The sequence below is a fragment of the Gossypium raimondii genome, chromosome 12, assembly GCF_025698545.1.
Source record: "Gossypium raimondii isolate GPD5lz chromosome 12, ASM2569854v1, whole genome shotgun sequence".
In the NCBI taxonomy this organism is placed as follows: domain Eukaryota; kingdom Viridiplantae; phylum Streptophyta; class Magnoliopsida; order Malvales; family Malvaceae; genus Gossypium; species Gossypium raimondii.
In genome coordinates this window covers 9255049-9270810 of record NC_068576.1, presented here as the reverse complement: position 1 = coordinate 9270810, position 15762 = coordinate 9255049, and the positions used below count along the sequence as shown (strand labels likewise).

The 15762-nt window shown below is 31.7% G+C and overlaps 2 protein-coding genes across 5 annotated transcripts; both read right to left on the bottom strand.

Annotated features, from left to right (window-relative positions):
* Positions 1 to 6623: 6623 nt before the first annotated feature.
* LOC105763172 (double-stranded RNA-binding protein 4) lies at positions 6624 to 11520 on the bottom strand. 4 transcript variants are annotated; one of them, XM_012581299.2, is made up of 8 exons: positions 11363 to 11519; positions 11171 to 11248; positions 9782 to 10019; positions 9363 to 9625; positions 8181 to 8391; positions 7680 to 8052; positions 6975 to 7076; positions 6624 to 6860 (listed from the first exon to the last, which is right to left on the bottom strand). In XM_012581299.2, the coding sequence occupies exons 3-7, from the start codon at positions 9900 to 9902 to the stop codon at positions 7019 to 7021; spliced, it is 1026 nt and encodes a 341-aa protein (XP_012436753.1). In that variant the 5' UTR covers positions 9903 to 10019; positions 11171 to 11248; positions 11363 to 11519; the 3' UTR covers positions 6624 to 6860; positions 6975 to 7018. The 4 variants fall into 4 exon arrangements, with proteins under 4 accessions (XP_012436753.1, XP_012436747.1, XP_052481448.1 ...); XM_012581293.2 differs by having other exon boundaries at positions 6624 to 7076; XM_052625488.1 differs by having other exon boundaries at positions 6624 to 7076; positions 11199 to 11248.
* A 1248-nt stretch (positions 11521 to 12768) lies between these two features.
* On the bottom strand, positions 12769 to 13197 carry LOC105763171 (uncharacterized). Its single transcript, XM_012581291.2, has one exon. The coding sequence runs from the start codon at positions 13195 to 13197 to the stop codon at positions 12769 to 12771; it is 429 nt and encodes a 142-aa protein (XP_012436745.1).
* Between the last annotated feature and the right edge of the window lie 2565 nt (positions 13198 to 15762).

The following is a 15762-nucleotide window of genomic DNA, read 5'->3' as shown; positions in this document are numbered from 1 at the left end:
GTTGACATCATTCTTTCTTAAGAATACTATTCCAACAAGTTAACTTTTTTTATCGTGACAAGTTTGAATGAGTATTTTAGGAAAAGAAATCATAACCAATATTTTCGACATCATTTTTTTACATGACTACTAATATAGCAATGGTGACAAATGAACCTAAATTTTCAAATCCAAAAGTAAAGGGATTAAAAACTGAAAATAAAATTATGTAACTAAATTCCAATTGTACGAAGTGTATAGGGATAGAAAGCATATCTTAATTATCAAATTTTTACTCTATAATTTGACATAAACAAATAATCAACCTAACGTGAAGTGCGGGCTAGAAACCATACTTGCACCTATGTATAAAAGTAGTGTCCTCCTTTGTTCTCTCTTTCTTTTTTCCCTTTTTTTTTTCTTACATTTTAGAAATAGTTAAATTTCAATTTTGGTCCTTCTATTATGCTTAAATTTTTTAATGTTATTAATTAGTCTAAATAGTAAATATCATTATATTTTTTATTAAAATGTTTTGTGGTTATATATCATTTGAATACCTTAAGTTCTTAGAGATTGACATGCCGCTTCTCATTTCTTTTAAGTTTGCATTGTTTATTATTATTATTTTATAATCAATTTCAATTTTGCTTGTATACTATGTTGAAATTCATGATTTAATCTATATAATTTAATTTTTAACATAATTTGATCCTCTACTTTTATAATGCAATTAGTTAGTCTAAATAATTAATATTTTTAAGTATTTCATTTAGAATGTTGATGTCAACTTTTCTTAAGAGCATTATTCCAATAGAAAAAAATATTTTATAATGGAGAATTCAAATTCTAATGTGAGTTGTTTCTTAAAACAATAAAAATAATGTTGAAAACTGATGTGAATTGTTTCTTAAAACACCCATTATGGTCGTAGGGGAGTGTTGCAGGAAGTTTCGAGCTTGTGTCAAATGTGGGTCTATGGATCATTTTGCTAAAGATTGATCTTTTTTTCTAGTGCTACTCAGGCTCAGAGATCAAATCTTGAATTGAAAGGACGTGGTTCAACTAGAGGAGGTTTAAGTGTTGCGAGTGGTTAGTGGAGGACTACTAAGACAGTTGCAAGATTGGAGGCTAAGACATAACTCATGCTTATGTTATTTGAGCTCGATTTTTGTTTGTAATCATATATGGTTGCTTGAAATAATTATTTGCTTTTTTGGTATCATGAGATTAAATATATTTTGATTGTGTGATTGAATCATTCAGGACACTTCAATGTCTAATGTGGCATTCCTTATTCGATCGGGCCTTCGTATCGAGTAAGGGGTGTTATTTTTACTTTCCTTCTTCTTTCGTTTCTTGTAATTAGTTTATTATTAGTTATTTTTTATTTTGCTATTCTTTTTCTCTTCAATAGCTTGTAGGCAAATTAGACCTTAGCATTCAAGGAATTTCTATTCTAAATATATGAATGATATTCAAGATTTGGAGAACCTTTATGAACCAAGAGGTCAACAATACCTAGTCGATCATGCGGAAGCTACAATTAGGATGTAAATTTGTTAATTAACTCAAATCTAGCTTAGAGCCTAATTAGACTCAAGAGAGCTCTAGGTGTTAATTCGGACTACCAAAATCATAAGTAGCGTGGATTAAGTATATTGATTATTTAATCTTGTTAACTAATGCAACTCTCTAACCACTAACTTATTGCTCTTGATTTCATTTTACTTTCAAGTTATTTACTTTTCATGTTATTTACATCTATGCACATTTTATGAATCTAACCTATTGCCTCTTTCTATTATATACAAATGATCTATTTTGTAGTAATAACGACTACTCTATTAGAATCAATACTCAATTCAATTAGTTGAGTTAAGTTGGTTATGAAACTTCATTTTCTTAAAACCTTTTACTTTCTAGTGATTCTTACAATGCTTCACTTCTCTTGAGTTCTATAGTCATTAATATAATTTTTTATTTTATATTAATTTGACCCATGCACTTTTGGAAGGTTGCAAGTGTATCTTGTCTTCAAAATTCTAATATAACGATCCGATTTTCAGTGGTGTAAAAAAATATGATTTTAGAATCTCGTTTCCATAAACCGAGCCCGTAAATATAAATAAGGATATTTATTGAGTTACTATTTAGATATATTGAAATCTGGTTAAGCAAATTTAGTAAAAATGTGGTTAATTAAGTCCTATGGACTAAATTGTAAAAGTTTGATCATTATAAGTCTTTAATTAGGAAAAGGCTTGGGGACTTAGATAATAATTATCCAAAAGACTAAAATTGATAATAGACCATTTTAAATAGATGATAGTGGGATGTGATGTTGAATGTAATTAGATTAAATTAATTAAAGAATAATGTTTAATTAAATATGATTAACTTAATTAATTAAGTTTAATTATAATTATTTAACTATATAAGTAACATTAGAGGGAAAAGATGGCAAAATCCATCATCTTCTTCAATTTCTTGTCGTCCTCCATATCTTCAAACCCTTGTTTAAAATTTGACTATCAATTACAAATAAGTCCCTAACAATATTTCTTTGATTTTTATGGAATTTGAATCATGGGAGCTTGATTTAGCTAGCCCATGTATCAATTTGTTCAATTAGTGAAATTTTGATAAGGGCTAATTTTTGAGATTTGGATAAATTAGGTAGGAAATTGATATAATTTAAGCATAGATTATAAAAAGGACTAAATTGTAAAGCTTAACAAGCTTGATTGTTAGCTTTGTTACATTAGGGGCCAAATTAAATAAAATGCAAACCTGTTATGAAATTGTGATAGGAATAGAAAGAATAAGGCCCCTAATGAATAAATGTGAAATCAGATTTCAATATGAAGCTTTAGATCGAAAGCTTTAATACAAGTATATGCTTAACATTATATTTGATTGTGGTTTGGTTGGAAATTGATATTAATATATGTCTTGTGACTATACGTAGCTAATGTTATCGTTGAGCTAACGTTGACATTGAGTCATTGAGAGGGAAAGGAAAAGCGAGAACTATTGATGAGTGACGTGAGATCCCGATTTGTACTCTTATGATTTAAGATCCATTTAATTGTTTGCATGTACTCGTAAATTATACAACTGAATATTGAGGTGATTATATAATGATTGTATGAATTGAATTGGTGTGATTGATATTAAATATCATAATAGTGAATTGAATTAAATTAAATTGTATGACGGTATTAAATGTCGATCTGTGAATTGATTCACGTATAGTAAAACGATTACGAAATGATTTTCTAAATTATATGTGATGTATGAAATGAATTGTTGATGATTGAAATGTGATATGTGGTTACAATGAATATTGATTTAGTGCTACCCTAATACCGGTCTCGAGTACCGTCGAATTAGTTGGCATGCCTTAGGTTGAAAACCACCGTTGTCGGGTCATCCAAGGTGGTAGAACATTTAGGTGATGGATGTTATCATTGATAGGCCATTCGGGTTGGTAGAATGTTCAGGTAATGGATGCCATCATTATATGGGCTATCTGGTATGGTAGAACATTGAAAAAATGCAAACCATCGTTGTTAGGCCACCCGATATGGTAATATGTTTGTATTGTATGAACCGTCATTGTCAGGCCACCCTAGATGGTAAAATGAGTATATAACAAAAGTCATCGTTGCCAAGCAACCCATGATGACTAGAGTAGAATAAGAGCTACGAAATGATGATGGAATTGGTATGTTGTGTATACATGTGTGGTTTATGATAGAAAAGACATGAAAACTAATATGTGAAGCAGTGGAAAATAAGCCCTGGGGCCAGGACAAATGCAAATGAGTCGATAGACTCCAAGAAGGAATATGTAAATGGGTTATTGATGTTAGATAATTATGGAAATTGGATGGCATAACGTTTATGGCATACAAGTATATGCTGATCTCATGTTTGATTTGAATGCTATTAATGCATAAGGAATGGTTCATAACAATTAATATGTATACTCACTTCAATATATGATATGAAAATAATTTAGTTGATAGGCAATATATGTTGGTCTCATTATCATCAATTGTTAATGCTTATATTATGTTATCTTGAATCATGTAAGTACCATTGAGTATTATTGCTCAATGTATGGTTTGTTTATTCCGTGCGCATGTATAAGTTATCTTGAAGCTTCGGGAGGTGAATCCAACATCCAGATCGCAACCTCGGACTCAACGAATTTTGTATAGTTTTTGTTTTAAGGCATGTACCTAAGATTAGGTAGTTTCAAATTGTAAAATGGTCAATCTCGGGCAATGATGTTGTGAATGAATGAAATGGTTAATGGTTTTGCATGGTAAATATGTTGTTGATTTGGAAATTGTATTTTGAACTATCTTGAGGCGGAAATTGTCAGTTTAGGGCCTTATGGTCACCTATGGAAGTCTTGTGTTTGCTTGGAAACATTTGAAATTGGGAGTTAGTGGACTGTCGTGGAAGTAGCGACTTCACACCTTGAATGTCGCGACATCAAGCTATCTCGTTGTGACGTCCCCTATTTGAGGTCGCGACGTCGACTCTGTTATGTTTTGAAAACTTTATGATTTGTTCTTCAGGTTGGGAAGCTTGTATACTGTCTTTAATGCCGCGACACCAAACCCTGGAAGTCATGACATCAGCCTGGGAAGTTTTGAAAATGTTAGTTCGATCACGGGATGTTATTGAACTTTCATAAGCTCGTATTTGACCAAAAAATGATTATTTATTGTGTTTTATGCGTGCAATGCTCGTATTTGGGTATTTAATGTTGAATTTTGAGTATGGTTTATCATAGTTGATCCACCAACGAATGTGACATCCTACAACTTGGACCCGATGATCTAGTCAGGTATGGGGTGTTGCATCTAAAATCTCATTTTATTTTACAAAACATTCGAGTGTGATTAATATTCAGAAACAATATAAAATGTTTCTCATCCTTTTGCATGCTTTAAGTGCATAGTCTTTTTAGTTCAGCTAGAAATGTATGCATTAGTACAAAATCATATCAACTTACACTTTAGGCATTTCTTGATGTGCAATAATTATTGTTATATATAACCATATCTTGATGTTTCTATTTAATTCACAGTTAAATGTAACCTTACATATATTGAATAAGAACATCCTGGATCTATACTGCTCATTTCAGGATTGATATTAAAAACAATAAATCAAAGCTTGGGATTAGTAAAAATTGCCATCCTAAATTCAAAAGAATGTAGAGGGATACTTGGGAAAGGAGCTAGACTTGCTCAATAAAAAAAGTAGAATTTTCCAAGCAATGCTTAACAGTAGAGTCAAAACTTTCCTCATGGAAATCCAATCAAAACTGGAAAGTTTGTCGATTTACCAATTCTCTTGCTGTTAAGCTCCAAAAACCTTTTGTAATAAGATGGATCAATTAATAAGAAAATTTTACTGGGAAGAACAAGAGGAAAATTCATTTCCTAAATTGGGATCATTTATGTCTGAGCAAAAACTTAGGAGGCTTAAGTATAAGAAGAATGCAAATTTTTAACAAAGCGTTGCTAGCCAAAATAGCTTGGAGAATTGCGAACAATCAGAGTTGGCTTCTAAATGAAACCTTGGTTAAGAGGTACTGCATAACTGAAAGCTTCCTTCAGACACAGGAGATATCGGGAGGAAAAGCATATTGAGAGGGAAAGAAATTATTAGGAACACTGTTACATGGCATAACATCAATAAATGGAGAAGTTTGGAGCAGCCAGTCAACCTTGTGAAGAAGAAATTAGAAATGAGATTCTCAATACGAATAGGCAAAGATGGTGGGATGCAAAAGCACTTTTTGATGGACCCATAAAAATAAGATGAAAACACACTCATGATGATGAGTTTTTTTGTTAAATCTATTTTCAAGAACTCACCAACATTCAGGCAACGAATAAAAACACACCCTTCTTTTCTGTCCCGATGAAAACATGGAAAATTCTGTGGAAACTTAAATTACCTTGGAAGGTAATCGTGTTTCTTTGGAAGATTCTAAATAAAGCTCTACCGTGCAACACTGTGATCCAATAGAGGATTAAATCCTTGAACATAGAATGTTCTCTTTGTCAGGCAGAGAATATGATCGAAATTACTATTACATTGCGGGAATTTAGATACATAGCATGATCTTTTTCACTTTATTTTGTAATGGTATCACAAAATATATCCATCAAATCATAATAATATCAATAAATTTTACGGTTGACTAAAAGAAGGCCATTACATGTGCCATAAAAATTAATAATTTTACGTTCTCGCCATTGAAATATTATCCACCCATTGCTTTTGGGTAATCTTTACATTCCATTTGTAGTAACCAAATTTTCAGTTGTTTGCATTATTTACAAAGTTTTGACCCACCACCACCAAACATGTTCACTTATCCAATGATGATGCGAGTAAAGCATTTGTTAATGTGATTTACAAAATAAAGTCTCTTATTATCCTCGATATTGTAATATCATAAGAATCTCGAAAACAACATACTGAATTTTGATAAACTCGAGTATGGTTTAATTTAAAATCTCTTTCTTTTTCTTTCAATATATATATATATATATTGCATTTTCACATTTACAACGTAATTTTGTTTATCTATCTACATACAGGTCGCATTTTAGTTACTCACTAAAACTGCCAGATCTCATTTATACCAAAACATCAACTGGATACAAGATCATCACTTGGCTAAGCAAACTCAGATGACAAGAAAATTGAGTTGTTTTAGCAACAGAAAACGTGAGCACGAGGAACACAAATCATAGACCAACCAAGTTCCTTTCCGCAACAATAAACGGTGTTTCTTCCACTCCGGCCATTATTGGCTCACTTTAACAAAAGCTTCTTATCAGCTGCTCCCAAGGATAACAAAAGACAGGAAAAACACTTCATACGTTTTACTACAACGGTATAAATATCTTGCAAACACCATCTAAGAACCATGACCAAGGTTTTCAGTGCCAAACCTCACAAAATATTTGCTACAAATCATGCAAGCGATGGGCAAGTTTCATAGAGCAAGTGAACATGGTGTTGTTTGATTGAATGGGTTACCAGTAACTACCGACCTGCAAATTAATACATAAATGTTAGTAAACATAGGCAAACTTCTACTAGACCTCCAAGATCCCCTCAATCACCCTCCCTCCCTTATTCTTTCAAGAAAAGAAAACGCCACTGAAAAACAAAGAAATTGACTGACCTCATCCAAAAATACAAATTTTTAATAAAATAAACGTGATGAATGAAGACAAACAAACAGAAGACATCATTCCTTCGAGGAACTAAAAGGTATTATGGCATGGCACCTTTGACGATTACAAAATTTAGTACAGTGCCATCTCTCGTGTAAGCGACTATTGCAAATTAAATTATTAGAAATTATCTCACCCGCCACCCACAAAGTAGGTTAGTGGGATGACAAATATACTTTAGAGTATACTAAAAGAAATAATCTAAAAAAACTAATAAGAAAATGTTAAACATATGCAAATTAACACTGCTTGTTGAGTAAAAAGATTCATTACTAGTGCACCAAAAACAATCTCATAAATTGTCTTAGTGTATGAAAAGACACCAATGCTCATCATTAGACACGCAGAAAACTCTTTCAGAAAAACGACACAAAACAAGGTCAGACACCACATTGAAGATGACAAACCAAAGCTTACTGAGTATTAGTATTCAGTTTAGCCCTTTTCTTCTTCTTGCGTTGCTTTTTTGAAGAACTTTCACCAACATCTGAACCCTGTCCAATGACTGCAGGCACAAAAGCAATTGGAAGATCAATGCAATCAGTACCTTCTCCTGATTTCGGAACCTTGAACTCATGGCGTGGATGTTTAGCTCCAGAGCTTGGGTGTGTAGAATTTGGAACATGGTTAGTGACTTCATTATTTTCAACCTCTGTATTGTTATGATTCAGTCTGTTTGCCCCAGTAAGTGTAGTGTCAAAACTGGAATCCTTGGCTTTATTCAAGGCATCATAAAGTTTAGCTTTGGATTTTATGATCTCTGAAACAACAGTCCCATACCTATCATCAGCTGCATTAGTGATCCAAGAAAGAGATGAGAATTTATCCAGCTAATAAGTGGCTTGAAATCAAGGTATGTTCACACGCGTGCATGCACATATATATGTTTGAATTTTTTAAATAGAAAAAGAAAGATACCAAGAAGTGATTGTATGACGACACGTGCAGCTAATTGTTCAGCTTCCTTCTTGTTTCTACCAGTTTCCCCTCTATAAGTCGCACCATTGAAAACTAAAGTAGACACAAAAAGGGGAAGCACTCCTCCTGACTGAATGGTATTGTATGTTGGCATTTCTAGATTCATCTTCACCACAAATTCATTTAAGATAGACTTGCAGAATACTGTATCCTAGAGCACGAGCAACCAAAAGTTTAGCAAACCCCAAAGCAATTATCATACTTCTGTTTGATATACAAGTATGATATACCTATTTAAGAATCCTTAGTTATAGAAAACATTTTTCATTTCCTATTCTCATTTACACTTTAATGCCTCATTTGGTTATCTAATGTATTTAACGTAATGAATCGCTTAATTACCACATAAGTATTAAAATAGTTAGGCAAAACATAAAGAATAATTAGTATAAGTTTATACTTGAAATTAGAAGGGTGAGTAAAACTCTTGTAAAAAAAGATCACTTCAAAATAAGTAAAAGAATTTCCTTTCCTTCCCTTCGCTCAAAACAAGTCATGAGTGTGGCTAAAAATTTACCAAGCAAAGTTAATTTATTGCTAACTCATGCACCAAAAAGTGTTGAAAAAATAATACTTTTCCTAAATGTAGCAAAAATAGAAAGATCAAGGGAGATAAATATATTTGAAAATCCTAAACGTAGTTAGAAGTTTATGTCATTTATAGTAGTGTTCAATACAATTGAAAATTGCAAAGCAAAGATTTCCAAATTTAAATTGATAATTGAGATAGAAAATGGAAACCATTTTTAAAAACTAAACGATGCTTTTTCTTTTCTTCATTCCTTCTATTTGGCTTTCAATAGGGCACATTTTTACTTATTTGCACTCTTCGTAGTGTTATCCTCAAGTTTGTATACTCAAAAACGAATTTCCAATATATTTTCTACTAAATAGCAAAAGAATACTACAACGCCGAAAAATTTGCATAATTAGGGTAAAAATTGCATAATATCAAAATAAAAAAAAAACCCCCTTTAAACTCTGTCCTCTTTATATCATGGGCTAAGATATATAATATAAGGAAAACAAATACCTACTAATTTGACTAGTAAGTTTCAAGACAAACAAACAGTTATGAATAATCGTAAAACATTTAAATGAAGATGTAAGAATGCAACAAACCTCACGAATGAGAGGACAGCCTTCATCCTTTAACTTCTTTGATATACACTCCAGTGCATGTTTGGCAACATCCTGTTCGGCTGCTTTTCTATTAGAAAAGGTGGCCTCAGAAGTATATGTTACACCATCAACTAACACACTTGACCGAAACTGGGGCGCATGCACTGATCCTTCATTAACAGTTTGATACACTGGAAGCTGTATGGATGATCGTTGAGTAAACTCCTGTAACCTATTCTTATGCATAAAGGATTCAGGAGGCCCTAAACAAAATCAAGCATGAATTAGTAAGGGATGTCGACTTTCAAATAAAGGGAAAAAAAAAAAGAACACCTAAAAAATAATTACATCAAAATTGTACAAATGAAGTAGAAATTCACTTTCTGCTGCCGAAAAGAAAATTGAAATCTAATACTTACTGGAAGGAAGTGAATGAGGCAAAGGGCAAGCTAAAGGCGGCACATTGGAAGAAGCAAGAACCGGTGCCGAAGGTTGATCAACGAGTTCGGGTTGAGGAAAATGTGCTAAAGGATTCTCCATTTTATGGAATTTCTTTTCTTTCTTTAATTGCAAGTATTGGAGTCTGTCCCAGAAAAGTTGAAGCTGGAGGCTCAACTTTCGGTTCAGCCAAGTCGGAGACAGAGCCGCCGGGTCAGTCTGTATAATAATAGAATTTCAGCTATTAACCCTCATCACATGAAAAATAAATGCTCCCAAGAATTTGCAACTTTCTCTAAATTTTTGGTTTCCTAAAACATTCTTCACACTTGATTAGCCTTCTATGAAAATAGTTTTCTTACCCAGTGACACCAGAGATTCTAAATGCTATCAATTTTATTTAAGGACTTCATAACCCTTCATCTCCGAGTAGTATGAACATCAAAAACCCTCCTGATTGCCACTAAGTTGAAGACAACCTACGACTTAATATTTTCAAATAAGTGAACCTTTAACACAAGATTTGAAAAAACCATATCCTTGAAGCACCAAATTGAATACGTTTCTTGCAAAACTTCCTGGTAAAAATTAAGTATATAAGACCAAAAATTCATAGAAAAATTTATAATATAAAACTATTTTTCTTTTAGATTTCAATTTACTGTTAGTTTTTTTTCTCTCAATCAATTAATCCAGCTTAGTAGCAAAAAAAAAAAAAGAGTCCAACTTTTACCAACAGAACACCAGAACCCCCATTGTCCATAATAAACTGGACACAACACCCCTCCAATCAATGAGAAATTTTATTAATGAAAAGGAGAAATGATAATGTTTTGAATATTCATCTTCAAGAACTCATAAAGCAGACCAAAATACAAAAAAAATGATTCAAGAACTCATAACAGTATACCAAAATACCCATAAAGTAATGATAAAGAACAAGAAACAACAACAAAGCTAAAACAAAAGGAACATTTCAAATATTCATCTTCATCGGAAAATTTTGAACACCTATAACCATGGTTCACCAGAATATTTTGAATACCCTTAACCATGACAAAGCTGATGGAGCAAGAGCCGACGATTGATCTTCATCGGAATATTTTGAATACCCATAGCCATGCTTCACACAAGGAATCAAATAAAACGAACCAACAACCAAACCTAACCAAACAAACCAAACCCAGCCCTTCGTCACCGTGCCCAAAACCCTATCACCTTCATCATCGACCCAAAACCAGCAACCAAACCTATTACACCGCTCCATTACCAAAACCCAGCCCCAACACATAATATTCATAAAAGGAAAAGAAGATAATATCAACATCCAACAAGTAAAAAAAAAAAAGGAAAGGAAGCCACGACTTCACCACAATGGAGCAGAAGCTGATGATTGACCTTTGTCGAAATATTTCGAAGACCAACCGCAAAGTTCACTGCAAAGAGACCTACATTTTACGAGACGAAAAGTGAATCAAAAACCTTGGTGGAATAATGGGGTTTGGATAACAAGGATTTGGGTTGATGAACGGAGATTTGAGGTTAGGGATTTTGAGTCTCACCTTTCCTAATTCCCACCTATTTAATTTTGAGATTGATGAACAAATTTGATTAACTTTCGTTTTGGAAATTTGACGGTTTGGGATTTTGAGATTGATAAAAAAAAAAAGTCTAGGATTTTAGTTTCATTTGGAAGTGATGATTGCCCGGGCCGGGCCGGATTGAGTTTAGATCAAGTATATTTCGATCGATTTATAGGTTTAATTCAGCTCGAAAAATAGATTTATTCATTTCAAGTTCGCTTTAATTTAAGAAAGGTAAATTTTGATCTAACTTAATTTATTCATATCTAATTTTTTTAAAATTAAGTTTTATTTAAAATATTTTTAAATATAATGTATTAAAAATTAAAATAAACTTTTAATACATTAAAAATTATTTATATTAAAAAAATTACTATATGTTTTATTATATTAAATAACATAAATAAATATAATAAATATTTTATTGTATTAAATATAATTTTAAATTTTTATATTTTAGATTGAGTTATTTAGTTAGGTAAGTTTTTTTTAGGTTTTGAGTGTTGGATTTAATTGTTATTAGTTTAGTGATTTAATATAAATATAAATATAAATATAAATATATTATTTAACATATATAATTAATATAATATTTTTATAACATAATATATTCGGTTAGACTGAGCTTGGGCAAAAAAAATCTTACCCAATGCTTGGCCAATATAAAAACGGGCCTTAAATTTTATTCAAGCTCATTTTTTAAGTCTCGTATTTTGTCACAGCCGTCCCATTTTTCGGACTGGCCTTCAAACTTGGACGAATGCTCGACCAAAGAGCAGGTTTACTCTCATTTAGTAAGTTATAAGATGGTGTTTTTTTTTGTTTCTAACAATCTCTTAACCCAATAACAAGAGCATTATATTGTAAGTATACGAGTTTGAGTTGAACTCCAAGCAACCCCGTTCCTTTTCGATCATCAAAAATAAATATAGTGTTTTTTTTTCTTTAGTCATTAATTAATATATATAATTACATGTAATTAAAGAAAAAATCACGTGGTTTACACCTAAGAAGTTAATAGTTCCGTTTCTTCTTTCATCGGAAATGATTCTATATCATGAAACATAATAGTTTGAGGGCTAAAAAAGAAAGAAAAGAATTTTTATAATTTAAAAATTAAAAAAATCATCAAGCTATTAATTAATTTATATCATATTTAGTTTTTGAAAACTGATAAAAGAAGATGGAATGAGTAAAGTGAAGGAAGCATCCGCAAAAGAAATCATTCTTCTACTTTACAAATATTTATGTTTATCTTTTCAAGACCAAATTATTGTTGAAATAGAAACACATGAACATGTAGTATAAGCAGGTACACCATTTAGGTAAGAAATTAAACCAATAATAACAAACCTACACACATTTATCTTCCAAAATGGAGAATTCTACAGGATGCTTAATAGATAATGAAGAGCCCCAACAACCCATAGCCAGATAAAAGCAACGAAACCGCCCACAAAATTCCGCCCACCATTAGAGAAATATCTCCACCTATCATCTGGATCAACTCCATACAACTGACCAGGCATACCGGTGACGTAGTAGAATCTTGGAGGCGGTGGAGGAGACGGAAGTGTATTACAGTATGTGAACCTTGGCGGTGGAGGCGGTGGAAGTGACTGTTGGCCGCATGGGTTCACACACGGACAAGCTCCGCACTTAATTTCTGTAGTTGGTGCTTGGGGCACGACCACCGGTACCACTTCTTCTAAAATCTTGGTAGAGGCATTGATTGGAACAGCAAATATAATTGAAAGAATTGGAAAGATCATAAGAACTGATGGAGGATTCTTGCGATGTGAATGCTGCACCATGTTGTTTTGCTGAGAGAAAATGAAAGAAAGAGGTGCAGAACTGAATTATAATATATAAACTCCGAATATACTAAATTATTTCAATTACGAACCTTTCGATTTTGAGTATTTAAATTTAAACATTTATTATTCCTACTTGTATGCATGGGCGATTTAATAAATTATGGTGATTTCGAAGGAAAAATAATAATATATTGTAGCAAATTAATTTATTATTATGTTTTCTTAATCGAGTTCAGGGTCAGTGGGATAACTCCATAAAAAATTCAAATTAATTTATTATTTAACTAGAGTTATTTTATTATTATGTTATAATTTGAATAAATTATCTATGTGCAAGGAACGAGTCTTTAAAATTAGTAGCTATTTTAAACAATGGAAGTTAAAACGTGGGGTTGCCTCACGTTCGATGCATGGTTATGTGGTTATAGTGTTTTGGAAAATGTAGAGAGAAAGTTAGGGTAAACCATAATTACTCAATAAAATAGGAATATATTTTCATTTTAGTCACTTACTAAAACAAAAGTTATAATTTAATTATTGAATTATTTGAAAGTTTTTATTTAAGTCATTAAACTATTTAAATGTTTTTATTTTGAGTCACCGAGTTGTTAAGCTCTTTTTTTTTAAATGTTCCACCAACGAGCTTCAAGCGACAATTCAATAATTGGTATGGTGTATCACTACCCATCGGCGAATAAATGAACTTACCTTAAATCCAAGTCAATCTAATAGTCACTATCGAAGGTAGGACAAAAAAATTTGTTTAAATTTTGGTTTGCAAATTTGTGATGTCCAAAATTATTTCATGAAAAAAACTGAATTGTAAAAGAGAAGGGGAAAGAAAGTTTTTGATTGCTGTAGGCAGTGTGAACAAAGAAAGCCATGCAGTGGCAAAACCAAGGGGCTAGTAGGGCCCCAACTCCCCTAAAATTAGTAATAGTAAAATTGTAATTTGCCCGACCAAAATGATAAAAAAATTGATTTAATCCTTTAAAAAGTATAAAGATATAGGCTATTAAAATGGTGAAATTGCCTTTTTGCTATCGTAAAAAATATACAATTTAATTTTGACTCTCCAAAATATTTTTTTGGCTTTGCCCCTAAAGCCATGTCACATCGATTTTAACAACCCAATGACTTAAATGATAACTTTTAAATAGTTTAATGACTAAAACGAAAATTTACTCATAGTTTAATGACTAATAGTGTCATTTACCCAAAAAGTTAAAACGTGTTGGCTATGGTTATGAAAGCGAATGGCATGTGGATGTTGTAAATGTAAAAATGGCCCTACATCCAACCATTTTTTAAATTTTTATTTAATTAATTTTCATTTTATTCTTTTGAAAATTTTAGGATACCATTTTTTGTTATAAAATTGCAAAATTTAAGATTTAATTTTTCAATATTATCCGTTAAGAAAATTAAGGATATCTCTCAATTTGGTAAAGTATTTTGTGGTCTTTTCTATTTTTGATATCGAGTAAATTAATCGTTCTAAAAGAATTGAAATAATTTAATACATATTAATTTTAAAAATAAATTATTAAGGATAATTAATCACGACATAATTTTGTCGATAATTATATATAAATTTAATTGGATAAATGTATACGTAAATTAGCATATCTTTCTATTGAAGTCTGTCTAACACTAGCATGAGCCGAATCCATTGTAAAGAAGAGCTTATCCAAAGTATGAACCCTTACATCCATGACAAGCATTAATTAAGGCATGCTTTGCAAAGCACTCAAGCATATAGGTATTTCAAACTTTAGGGAAAGTGAAGGCCCTGCCATTATTCTTCAAATCATGCATCATGCATGTAATGATTAAATGGGTTGTCTGTAAATGATCGAAAATCCCAAGAAATAAGACGAAAACTAAATAAAACCCTAATAAAGAATGCCACCTGAACAGTTCAAAAATCAAATGAAGTGGTTTGTAGCAAGAATGAGTTTTAAGGTAGAAGAGAATCCTATACCCTTGGAATTGGAATACCCCTTTTACCTGCTTTTTCTTGAAAGCAGCGCCAACCATTCTTTTTAGTTGATGGAAATTCTCACCTATATTTTGTATTAATTTTTGCTTCTATCATTTACTAAAAAATTAGGAATTCCATCCGGCTATTTATACTACTATCTATTCTCCTAGTTTTTGCATTTGTGAGGTTACTCAGCGGTTTCCTTGAAACGATACACTTGTTTGTTTTTAAAAAAATAAAAACAAAAACTAAAGTAAACTAATTCCTCCAAAGGAGAATCTTTAAATAATTGTAAATTGAACTGATTTTTAGTGGATCCAAAAAATCAAATAAAATTTGCTTCATTTAGGCCCTTTCTAATTGCAATCTAACACCCCTTGAGGAAATCTTTATTATCTCCGGAAGATAAACGTGTCGTACAACCAAGATAATGGTGTAAGTAATAAAAGCCAACCAGAAAATAATGTCTAGATATTAACAGGTTCGACTAGCTTCCAACAATATGGAAGACTCTAAAAGCTACTTTTAGTAATCTAGATGTCACGATGAGAAAAGAAAAGCCTATCCCGCAAACCATC